The sequence below is a fragment of the Saimiri boliviensis genome, chromosome 2 (assembly GCF_048565385.1).
Source record: "Saimiri boliviensis isolate mSaiBol1 chromosome 2, mSaiBol1.pri, whole genome shotgun sequence".
Classification (NCBI taxonomy): domain Eukaryota; kingdom Metazoa; phylum Chordata; class Mammalia; order Primates; family Cebidae; genus Saimiri; species Saimiri boliviensis.
This window is the reverse complement of record NC_133450.1, coordinates 63745706-63758252: the sequence shown is the minus strand read 5'-3', so window position 1 is coordinate 63758252 and position 12547 is coordinate 63745706. Positions and strand designations below refer to the sequence as shown.

Here is a 12547-nt window from a genome sequence, read left to right as displayed (position 1 = left end):
GGAACCTGGGGAGAAGGTTGTTAACTAGAATTACGAGGAAGTTAAACTTTAAAATAGAGAACTAAATAATAAGAGAACTGAACATATTGACATACTGATTCTTTGAAGAGAAACTTGAGATTCACTGTAACAACTACCTTCGTATAAAAAGAAAGACATTTCAGATTCTTCAAATTCAATAATGACACGTTTTTATTTCTCTCAGAACTTTAAAATGTGAACACTGCATATGTCGGCCAGTCTTTACTTCCAGGTATATTCTTCATTGGGTCGCAATTCCCTGTGTGGAAAGCAAAAAAGGAAAAAATGGAAAAAGTGAAAATAAAACTTTGCTAAGAAATAAAAGGGGAAGTCAGTCAAAATTTTAATTTTATTTTTTGAGACGGAGTCTTGCTCTGTCGCCCAGGCTGGAGTGTAGTCGCACAATCTTGGCTCACTGCAAACCCCACCTCCTGGGTTCAAGCTATTCTCCTGTCTCACCCTCCTGAGTAGCTGGGATTACAGTCCTGCCACACCACACCTAATTTTCTATTTTTAGTGGAGAGAGAGTTTCACCATGTTAGCCAGGCTGGTTTTGAACTCCTGACCTCAAGGGATCTGCCTGCCTTGGCCCCCAGCGTGCTAGGATTACAGGTATGAGCCACCATGCCTGGCCAATATTTTATTTTCTATTACACTGATCCATTTAAAAAATTTACATATCCAATTCATCATATTCATTCTTTTCTCTCATGATTTTAACCATATCATCACCTTCATTTTTCTGGGTTAAAGAATTGTAATTACTGGCTGGGCGTGCACTGTGCCCAGCCTATATCATGTCTTTCTTTTTTCTTTCTTTCTTTTTTTTAACCTCTGCTTTGCAAACTTCCTCTTCAATATCATGTCTTAAGTAAGATAATATATATGACAATGTATGTGGAAGCTGTATCTAAGTTAGGCTTTGGTCAACTGCTTTAAAACTGTTTCATATTAAAATGCACTTTGAATTAAAATAAGAGGATACTTTCAAAGACCTGAAATAGCCTATTCATAAAATGAAGACTGTTTACATTCTAGAGGTAATCATATTGCTTTATCCAAGGATTCAATAATAAACAAGACTAAAAAACAGTATAATTTGAATCTAAGTCCTCGGGGGGGGGGCAGGAAATTACCCCTTCCATTTATTTATTTTTTTATTTTTTGAGACGGAGTTTCACTCTTGTTACCCAGGCTGGAGTGCAATGGCGCGATCTCGGCTCACTGCAACCTCCGCCTCCTGGGTTCAGGCAATTCTCCTGCCTCAGCCTCCTGAGTAGCTGAGATTACAGGCACATACCACCATGCCCAGCTAATTTTTTTATATTTTTAGTAGAGACGGGGTTTCACCATGTTGACCAGGATGGTCTCGATCTCTTGACCTTGTGATCCACCCGCCTCGGCCTCCCAAAGTGCTGGGATTACAGGCTTGAGCCACCGTGCCCGGCCCCTTCCATTTATTTTTGGCACATATTAAAAAGAATATTCCCCAAATCTGGCCAATTGCTGATTTAAAAAAATGCAGACTAACCTTTTATATAACATACTCTTGTTCCGGAAGGCAGTTAGCTTTTCATCATTCTTTCTGTCAAGATAACATCCAAGGACAAATCCCACAGGGACAAAAATACCCACCCAGAGGTCCCGCACAAATTGAATGAAGCTCACCATGATCACTAAAAGAAAAAAGAAAATATCAGAAATACACCCCCCCTGCTTTTTTTGAGAGGGAGTCTTGGCTCTGTCACCCAGGCTGGAATGCCGTGGTACTATCTCAGCTCACTGCAACCTCTGCCTCCCCAGTTCAAGCAATTCTCCTGCCTCAGCTTCCTGAGTAGCTGGGATTAAAGGTGCCTGTCACTACACCGTGCTAATTTTTTTGTATTTTTAGTTGAGACAGGGGTTTTACTACATTGGCCAGGCTGGTCTTGAACTCCTGACCTCGTAATCTGCCTGCCTAGGCCTCCCAAAGTGCTGGGATTACAGGCATGAGCCACTGCACCTGGACTTTTTTTTTTTTGAAATAGCTTTTAAATTGCATCTGGGCTGGGCGTGGTGGCTCATGCCTGTAATCCCAGCACTTTGGGAGGCTAAACTGGGTGGATCACTTGAGGTGAGGAGTTTGAGACCAGGCTGGCCAACATGGCAAAATACCGTCTCTACTAAAAGTACAAAAATTAGCCAACTGTGGTGGTGCATGTCTCTTATCCCAGCTATTGGAGTGGCTGAGGCAGAACTGTTTGAACCCAGGAGGCAGAGACTTCAGTGAGCCAAGATTGTGCCACTACACTCCAGCCTGCGTGACAGAGCAAGACACTGTCTCAACAAAATAAATAAATAAACAAATTGCACCTGAAACAGGAAGATGACAGACATAGATGTAAGAGACAGGTGTTAAAAGCATAAGCCTCTCTGCTTGCCTGGCATCAGAATGTAGTGTAATGCTTAAAATAGAATTCAAGATTATATATGGGACAATGATTAATATAAAAATTACACTGTACCAAGTATATTTATTAAATTTTACTTACAGCGGCTGAGCGCGGTGGCTCAAGCCTGTAATCCCAGCACTTTGGGAGGCCGAGGCGGGTGGATCACAAGGTCAAGAGATTGAGACCATCCTGGTCAACAAGGTGAAACCCCGTCTCTACTAAAAATACAGAAAGTTAGCTGGGCATGGTGGTGCGTGCCTGTAATCCCAGCTACTCAGGAGGCTGAGGCAGGAGAATTGCCTGAACCCAGGAAGTGGAGGTTGCAGTGAGCTGAGATCGCGCCATTGCACTCCAGCCTGGGTAACAAGAGCGAAACTCCGTCTCACACACACACTCACACACACAAAAAATTTTACTTATAGCTTCACTAGTGATGTGATAAGATACAAAAATTGTACTTGCCAACAGTTGATTGTTTGCACCCTCCTCATGCTGTTTTGGAACCTTTTTCTTTGTAAAAGAGACGAGGTCTTACTACCTTGCCCCGGCTGGAGGGCAGTGGCTATTCACAGGCACTACGGCTCTCAGCTCCTGGGCTTAAGTATTCTTCCTGCCTCAGCCTCCCAAGTAGCTGGGACTACAGGCATGCACCAGTACACCTAGCTCTGATTAAGAACTTTTACATGTGTAAAACATTTAGAATTTCTTGCAAGGCAAAAACAAATTTAATAATACAATTTTGCCAGAAGTGGAATTCTTTAGGTAAACTTACTGAAAACTAATTTTAGAAGGAAAATTAAGATATGAGAGGAAAAAAAAACTACATTCAATAATGTCACAGTAGATCTGAATATCAATTACTCTATAAAAGGTAAAGGGGCTGGGTGTGATGGCTCACACCTGTAATCCTAGCACTTTGGGAGGCTGAGGCAGGCAGATCATGAGGTCAGGAGTTTGAGACCAGCTTGGCCAACATGGTAAAACCCCATCTCTACTAAAAATACAAAAATTAGCTAGGAGTGGTGGTGCACGCCTGTAATCCTAGCTAGTCAGGAGGCTGAGGCAGGAGAATTGCTTGAATTCAGGAGGCAGAGGTTGCAGTGAGCTGAGATGGTATCACTGCACTCCAGCCTGGGGGACAGAGAGACTCCATCTCAAAAAAAGAAAAACAAAAGGTAAAGGAAGAAAACTTACTTTTACAGAATGACTACTAGGTGGCTCATGCCTGTAACCCCAGCACTTTGGGAGGCTAAGGTGAATGGATTGCTTGAGCCTAGAAGTTTGAGACGAGCCTGGGTAACATGGCAAAACCTTGCCTCTACAAAAAAAAAAATCAAAAAATTAGCTGGGTGTGGTGGTATATGCTCGTAGTCCCAGCTACTCAGGAGGGTGAGGTGAGAGGACTGCTTGACCCCAGGAGACAGAGGTTGCAGTGAGCTGAGATCACAGATCACCTGGGTAACAGAGCAAGACAATGTCTCAAAAAAAAAAAAAAAAAAAACAATGAATGACTACTAGGTACCAGAGCCATCATACATTTCTACATGTAATGTGAAATAACTATTATCTACGTTTTACAGATAAGAAAATAGCTTAATCCTTCAGACATAGACTCATGCCACAAAAAAGAAAAAAGAAAAAAGAAAAAGAAAATAGCTTAATCCAAATTAAGTATAGAGCTATTAAGTATAGAGCTGGAGTTCAAATTCAGCTTCACTCAACAGCTTTGGCTCCTATTATATTACAGCTTGTGCCTAAGAAACCTCTCCCTGAATTGACGTTTATGGTACTTAAAAACTTTTAAATGCTGAGTTTCCAGAAGGTGGACAAGGAGGAATAGAACTATAGGGTTCTAAACTATTGGGTTTTCTGTATCTGAAATGCTTGGGACCTGAAGTATTTCGGATTTGTTCAGATTTTGAAATATCTGCATATACATGAGCTATCTTGAGGATAGGATCAAATTTAAACATAAAATTCATTTGTGCTTTATAAATATACCTTATACACATAGCCTGAAGGGAATCTTATAGGAATTTTTTTTTTTTTAAAGTTTTACTCTGTCACCTAGGATGGAGTACAGTGGAGTTATCATAGTCCACTGCAGTCTTGAACTCCTGAGCTCAAGTGATCTTCCCACCTCAACCTCCTGAGTAGCTGCAGCTACACATGCTAATTAAAAAAAAAAAAAAATCTTAAAAAAATTTTTTTTGTAGCTCTTGCTATGTTGCCCAGGCTGGTCTCAAACTTGTGGCCCCAAGCTTCAGATCTGGGGGCATTTTGGATTTTCAATATTCTGATCAGGGATGCTGAACCTGTAATAATTATCATGTGGAAAATAAATTGCACTAATTCAATAAAAACATAGTTGGATTGCCAATTTTCTGTAAAAATTTGTATATACACAGTAAGTCAAAATACACCTGTGTGCATTTGGACCTAAATTAATAAATCATGTACAATGACTGAGAAGACATATTATCATACAAAGACAATCAACACATTATTGTTGTCAGCACTTTCTCAGCACTAAGCTGTGCTAGGACTATGTAGACTAAATTTCTGCCTCTCCTCTGACACTGGGTGGCATAGTTATCCAATTCATACTTTTTTCTTTTTCTTTTCTTTTCTTTTTTTTTTTTTTGAGACACAGTCTTGCTCTGTGGCCCAGGCTGGAGTGCAGTTGTGCAAATTCAGCTCACTGCAACCTCCGCCTCCTGGGTTCAAGCAATTCTCTTGCGCCTCCTGGGTTCAAGCAATTCTCTTGCCTTAGCCACCATGCTCAGCAAATTCTCAGCCATGCCACCATGCCCGGCTAATTTTCGTATTTTTAGTAGAGATGGGGTTTCACTGTTGGTCAGGCTGGTTTCGAACTCCTTACCTCATGATCTGGCCACCTTGGCCTCCTAAACTGCTGGGATTACAGGCATGAGCCACCGCGCCTGGCCATACTTTTCTTTTAAAAGGCAAGGTCTTGCTCTGTTTCCCCGGCTGGAATGCAGTAGCATGATCATAACTCACTGGAACCTCAAATTCCTGGGTTCAAGTGATCCTCCTGCCTCAGCCTACTAAAGCTCTGGGATTACAGGACTGAGCCACAGCACCTGACCTCACAATTCAAATTATTTCTCAGACTTCCAAAGTGTTTGGTTTAGGAAGTGGTCATGAACTTAAAAGTCCCATAATTATTATATACTGTATTTTATAAAGTGTAATGCTACACATGTTCCAGTATATCACTGGTCTAGAAAATTATGACAGCGGTTAAAGATTAGATAAATAGTTAATTTACAACTGCCATCAATTTGTTTTAAGTTTTAGTCTATTATTTACAGCTGGAGTTCTTTTTTTTTTTTTTTTTTTTTTTTGAGACGGAGTTTCGCTCTTGTTACCCAGGCTGGAGTGCAATGGCGCGATCTCGGCTCACCGCAACCTCCGCCTCCTGGGCTCAGGCAATTCTACTGCCTCAGCCTCCTAAGTAGCTGGGATTACAGGCATGCACCACCACGCCCAGCTAGTTTTTTTTTGTATTTTTAGTAGAGACGGGGTTTCACCATGTTGACCAGGATGGTCTCGATCTTTCGACCTCGTGATCCACCCGCCTCGGCCTCCCAAAGTGCTGGGATTACAGGCTCGATCCACCGCGCCCGGCCTTCAGCTGGAGTTCTTAAACTTGACTGTACATCAAAATCACCGGAGGAGCCCTTTTCCGTCTAGGGATTTCTTGGCCTTACCTCCAGGGTGGGACTGGAAAATCTGTACTTAAAAGAACTTCCCACAGATTTTGATGCAAATGGTTCTTGGACATATAAATGTAAGTGTAATCAACCTCACTTTAATTCCTAAAAGATGGTGCCATGGCAACATTATTTGTATTTATATCTTTAGGTCTTTTTTGTGATACAGACCAAGCGGCCATGTTAGCCGCTTATTTGCTTTCTCCATATTGGTCAGGCTGGTCTCAAACTCCCGACCTCAGGTTGTCCGCCCACCTCCGCCTCCCAAAGGAGGACCCCTCCACCCTCGCCGATCGGCACCGCGGCCGCCCGGGCTCCCCAGACCCACCTGCAGGCCCAGTGGCAACAGCGACCGCAGACCCCAAGGACAACGGAGAACTCAGCCACCCGCTCCGGTAGAAGCTGCGACCTCGGGACTTGCCATTTGCCGCGTCCGCAGGGAGCAGAGGGGTGGCGCCGGCAAATCACATCGCTTCTTCCTCCTCAGGGTCGACTCCTCTCATTTTTTCTTAGCTACTAAACATTACCAATAATATCTGAATAAAACTTGGCTCAACGCCGAAGAGGCATGCAGGCGTAAGCGCCGTCTTCTTCCCACAGCCCTGTGCCCACCCCCCGGAGATGGTCTCGTCCTGGGTGCTCTTTGCTTCCGCCGCTGTCCTCCAGCTCCAAAATGGCGGCCGCCACTGTGGGGCTTCTGCCGGCCGGTTGTCCTCGGCGCTGCTGAGCCAGCATCGGCTTTTCTCCCTATTGAACCTGGATTCGCCTAGGGGTTGGGAAGGGAAGTGGACGGCACTAGGGGAGGCCAGACGAGGCAAGTGAGGGCGGGAGAAAGGAGCGAGCCTCTGGCTGGGGGGGCGGCGTCATCGGCCCTCCGGGAGCGCCGGTCCCTAACTCCGACCCGGTCTCCCCAGAGTACGCGTCCGCCGGCTGCGACTGTCCAGGCCGTTTCCGGCAGAAGTGGTCAGCGAGGGAAAGAGAAGTGACTTCTCCATGGGTCTCAAGCTCCCGGCTGTTTTGCGGCAGCCCATGCGGTTCCCTCCCGGGATCTCCTTCCGTCCTTTCTGTTTCTCTGTGCTTCCCGCTTTCATCTCTCGGCGCTGGAGGAGTTAAACCGACGCCAGCTTTGGGTTCTTGGCCTCGTGGCTGCGGCGTTCTCAGCCTCCAGCCCTCGGGCTCTTTCCGTCGTTTTGGGCTGAGAGACCATACCACGTAGGCGTCCTTTTTGTTCATCGATTCCAGAGACTTTTCGGATGTTTGTATCATGCTGTACTAAAAGGGTCTTGCCCTCCCCCCGTCGCCCTCGAGTGCTTCCACTATCACTGTGAAGTCCTAAGTCCTAATTCTTTTTGACTACGTGCTTTTTAGAAAACAAGAGGTCAGATTAGCTCCAATCCCGGCAAGTCTGGCCTCCTGTGACCCGGTGAACCTGAGCTATCTTTTTTTTTTTTTTTTTTTTTAACACGGAGTTTCGCTCTTGTTACCCAGGCTGGAGTGCAATGGCGCGATCTCGGCTCACCGCAACCTCCGCCTCCTGGGTTCAGGCAATTCTCCTGCCTCAGCCTCCTGAGTAGCTGGGATTACAGGGACGCGCCACCATGCCCAGCTAATTTTTTGTATTTTTAGTAGAGACGGGGTTTCACCATGTTGACCAGGATGGTCTCGATCTCTCGACCTCGTGATCCGCCCGCCTCAGCCTCCCAAAGTGCTGGGATTACAGGCTTGAGCCACCGCGCCCGGCCTACCTGAGCTATCATTTATACCCATTCCCTTATTTATTTATTTATTTTTATTTGTAAAAAGTTTTAAAGAGAGATGAGGTTTCATCATGTGGGTCAGGCTGGCCTCGAACAACTGACCTCGTGATCCACCAGCCTCGGCCTCCCAGAGTGCTGGGATTACAGATGTGAGCCTCTGCGCCCAGCCCCATCCCCTATTATTTAATTTTACAATCCCATTAATCTCTCTCTCACTCGTTTGCTCTTTCTTCTCTCTTCCCCCACCCTTCTTTGAAACGGCGTTTCACTGTGTTGCCCAGGCTGGTGTCGAACTCCTGGGCTCAAGAGATCCTCCAGTTTTGGCCTGTGCTGGGATTGCAGTCATGAGTCACCATACCCGGCCTTGCAACCCTCAACTGACTGGGAAGAGACTTCCCACTAAGTGAGCTCCGAGGCTAACCCAAACTCTTGTGTTTTCCTTGGATTTTGCTTAGTTCACCTTAGTTGTCATCAACATGCACGGTCATGATTTTTTTTTTTCTTTTCTTTTTTGAGACCGAGTTTCGCTCTTGTTGCCCAGGCTGGAGTGCAATGGCGCGATCTCGGCTCACCGCAACCTCCGCCTCCTGGGTTCAAGTGATTTTCCAGCCTCAGCCTCTGGAGTAGCTGGGATTACAGGCATGTACCACCACGCCCAGCTAATTTTGTATTTTTAGTAGAGACGGAGTTTCTCCATGTTGGTCAGGCTGGTCTTGAACTCCCAACCTCAGTTGATCCGCCTGCCACAGCCAGGATCCCAATGTTGGGATTACAGGCGTGAGCCACCTTGCCAGGCCACGGTCATGATTTTTTATTCTTTTTTTTTTTTTTTTTTTGAGATGGAGTTTCGCTCTTGTTACCCAGGCTGGAGTGCAATGGCGTGATCTCGGCTCACCACAACCTCCGCCTCCTGGGTTCAAGCAATTCTGCCTCAGCCTCCTGAGTAGCTGGGATTACAGGCACGTGCCACCATGCCCAGCTAATGTTTTTTTGTATTTTTAGTAGAGACGGGATTTCACCATGTTGACCAGGATGGTCTCGATTTCTCGACCTCGTGATCCACCCGCCTCGGCCTCCCAAAGTGCTGGGATTACAGGCTTGAGCCACCACGCCCGGCCGATTTTTTATTCTTTGAGATGGGGTCTCGCTTGTCTTCCAGGCTGGAGTGCAGTGGTGCCATCTCAGCTCACTGCAGCTTCCACTTCCTGGGCTCAAGCAGTCCTCCCACCTCAGCCTCCCAAGTAGCTGGGGTGAGCAGTGCAGCCACTGTGCCTGGCTACTTTTTTGTGTCTTTAGTAGAGATGGGGTATTGCCATGTTGCCCAGGCTGGTCTGGAACTCAAACTCCCAAGGTGTTGAGATTACAGGTGTGAGCCACCGCACCCAGCAACATGCACGATCATTTGATCATTATTGAGAGGGCAAGTTAACTTTGATAGATATTTGCGATGAAGTACTATCTATCAAAACCAGGGCCTTGAAGGAATTTATGATGTGATGAGGCTTCGTTCCTTCCTGCAGTACCCATTTATGCTGCCTTGACCAGTGAGCCTGGCATTGGAAATACAAAGCTTATCACTTTTACTCCTTTGTACATTGGACATCCGTTCAACAAATATTCTTCATGCCCCCTTTATAACAAAATAACTTTGCCTAGGGCAACAAGAAAGCTTTGTAAAGGAGTAAATATTTGAGCTGGGTCATTAGGATGAAAAGGAATTTGCTGAGCTCAAAAGGAGAAGGTAATTCCGGGATTCAGTGCAGAATACAGAGCTTTGAGAAGCTTTAGCATACTTAGGGAGAATGGGATAATAACCTGCTTGAGCATTTAGTGCAAGAGTGATTGGTGAAGGAAGAGGTAGGTTAAGATCAGCTTTGGAGGATCTTGATTTCCAGTAGGGAGTTCAGATTTTATTCAGTAGTTAGCAGGAATCCAGTGGATACTTTGTGCAAGGAGTGGGCAGAATACTTGTTTTTTTAGGATGGTCTCTGACAGCTATATGAAAGATCAACTGGGAACAGGAAATCTAGATGAAAGGAAATTGGCAATCATTCAGGTAAGGCCATGAGCATCTGTGGAGGCACAACAGTGAAGCAGGTCAGAGAGACATGAGGTAAATGTCAAATGGGATTCACATGGTCACTGCCACGTTGATGGTAAGAGGTGACTTGAGTTGTTTTTTTTTTTTGAGATGGAGTTTCGCTCTCGTTACCCAGGCTGGAGTGCAATGGCGTGATCTCGGCTCACTGCAACCTCCGCCTCCTGGGTTCAGGCAATTCTCCTGCCTCAGCCTCCTGAGTAACTGGGATTACAGGCACGCGCCACAATGCCCAGCTAATTTTTTGTATTTTTAGTAGAGATGGGGTTTCACCATGTTGACCAGGATGGTCTCGGTCTCTTGACCTCGTGATTTTTTAATCTGGGAGAGTAAATGTTTGGCAATACCCTTAAAATCCAGTCTGAGACATGTAAAAATAGGAAGTCTAGAGCTACACTATTACAGTAGCCACTAGCCACGTGTAGCTACTGAGCACTTCAGATGTGGTTAGTCGATAATTCAAATAGGCTGTCAATATAAAATGCACACTGGATTTTGAAGACTTAATATGAACATAACTTCATATTTATGTAAAATATTCAACATTATTACATGTTGAAATATTTTGGACCTATTGGGTTAAATACAATATGCTAAAATTCATTTCACCTGTTTCTTTTTCACTTTTCCATGTGGCCATGAAGAAATTTAAAAGTACATTCATGGCAGGTATATATGTCTGTTGACAGAGCTGTTCTAGTCTATGCTAGATGTGGGAATTTGTAAGGAGGTGGTATATGAGCTGGGCCTGACGACATTGAGCAGTGATGTCAGGATGACTTCCTCCATTGCCAGTTAAGGCATTTGGTTTGTCTTTTCTTAAGCAGTACTTCAAAGATTTCTGAGCAAGGGGTAATATGTGCAGGGTGTTTCTGAAGATGAATCTGGTAGCAATGTTTAGGTTGGATGAAGGGAGGAAAGACCGGAGGCAGAGAAACTGAGAAACCCAAATGTAAGGTAATGAGGCCCTTCCTGTATTAGGGTGCTGGCAGTAGGAATAGAAAGGGAATGATAGGCAAAGGGTTCCTGAGGGAAGAATGATCAGGAGCTGGTAATAGACTCTTGGAAGTGAAGAATCAGCATGTAGCATTTCAAGCCTTGATTATTTAGATAGCAACTAGTGTATTGATGCAGAGCTATAAAATACATTTGAGACTGAAGAAATTTGGTCCCAAGATAGAATCGGCAAAGTTAGGAGGGAATGGTGCACTAAATACTTTGTTTTTTTTTTTTTTGGACAGAGTTTTGCTCTTGTTACCCAGGCTGGAGTGCAATGGCGCGATCTCGGCTCACCGCAACCTCCGCCTCCTGGGTTCAGGCAATTCTTCTGCCTCAGCCTCCTGAGTAGCTGGGATTACAGGCACGTGCCACCATGCCCAGCTAATTTTTTGTATTTTTAGTAGAGACGGGGTTTCACCATGTGGACCAGGATGGTCTCGATCTCTGGACCTCGTGATCCACCCGCCTCGGCCTCCCAAAGTGCTGGGATTACAGGCTTGAGCCACTGCGCCTGGCTAAATACTTTGTTTTTATCTCCCTGCTTTCTCTATCTTATCAATTATACACACCAGATAATTTCCCCAAAATACAGAATTACCTGTATCATACCATCTTTCTAGTTGGTAATGAATCTTAAAATGTTTCTGTTGCCTGTAGGACTAGGTTCGAAATTTCCAAGGCCTTTTATTATATGGCCCCTTACTGTTCATTAGGCCTTTTATTTTTTGCTTTTGTGAATGTATGCCAGGTTGTTTTTTCTACCAGTACTTTAAGTTTTTACTCAAAAGTGCAGAAATCTGAGATTTCTGGTACTCTTAAGCTTTTGTTTTATGCCTTTACTCCTGTCATTCCTGTTTTGAGTACCTTCTCTTTGTTTCTATCCATGTATACCAATCCTTAGTGAGTAATCTTTTTTTTTTTTTTTTTTTTTTTTTTTGAGACAGAGTTTTGCTCTTGTTACCCAGGCTGGAGTGCAATGGCGCAATCTCGGCTCACCGCAACCTCCGCCTCCTGGGTTCAGGCAATTCTCCTGCCTCAGCCTCCTGAGTAGCTGGGATTACAGGCACGCGCCACCACGCCCAGCTAACTTTTAGTATTTTTAGTAGAGACGGGGTTTCACCATGTTGACCAGGATGATCTCGATCTTTTGACCTGGTGATCCACCCGCCTCGGCCTCCCAAAGTGCTGGGATTACAGGCTTGAGCCACCGCGCCCGGCCCCTTAGTGAGTAATCTTAAATCTCACCTCTTCTATGATTCTCAATAACATAAGGTTATGTCAGCTTAACCTTCCTAAATATTTTTATGTCTTTTATTATTTATCTGTTTATGTAAGCTTAAGCTTCCTAAAATTATGACAAATCTGTTTTTTAAAAAAGGACCATATATTATACCACTTGCTGCTGCTCCTGATGCCTTAGGGCAAGATACAAGTTAAATACCATAATTATTAACAGAGTGAAATCATAATACCACATTCCTAAGGCTCTTACTTATTTTTTAG

General features: G+C 44.6%; 2 protein-coding genes across 7 annotated transcripts in view; one reads left to right on the top strand and one right to left on the bottom strand.

Moving 5' to 3' along the window:
* Window positions 1-165: 165 nt before the first annotated feature.
* On the bottom strand, window positions 166-6627 carry NDUFB1 (NADH:ubiquinone oxidoreductase subunit B1). Of its 2 annotated transcripts, XM_074393461.1 has the most exons (4): window positions 6519-6623; window positions 2553-2671; window positions 1553-1697; window positions 166-280 (listed from the first exon to the last, which is right to left on the bottom strand). In XM_074393461.1, the coding sequence occupies exons 3-4, from the start codon at window positions 1690-1692 to the stop codon at window positions 244-246; spliced, it is 177 nt and encodes a 58-aa protein (XP_074249562.1). In that variant the 5' UTR covers window positions 1693-1697; window positions 2553-2671; window positions 6519-6623; the 3' UTR covers window positions 166-243. The 2 variants fall into 2 exon arrangements, with proteins under 2 accessions (XP_074249562.1, XP_039325162.1); XM_039469228.2 differs by lacking the exon at window positions 2553-2671 and having other exon boundaries at window positions 6519-6627.
* Window positions 6628-6916: 289 nt separating this feature from the next.
* CPSF2 (cleavage and polyadenylation specific factor 2) overlaps window positions 6917-12547 on the top strand; it is a 47797-nt gene continuing 42166 nt past the window's right edge. For 2 of the 5 annotated variants that reach the window (XM_074393456.1, XM_039469225.2), the window contains exon 1: window positions 6917-7004. The gene's annotated coding sequence lies outside the window, so the exon portion shown is untranslated. Of the gene's footprint in view, window positions 7005-7316; window positions 7403-9696; window positions 12269-12547 lie in introns of those variants that run through there. The other 3 variants (XM_039469226.2, XM_074393458.1, XM_074393457.1) reach the window with 2 other exon arrangements.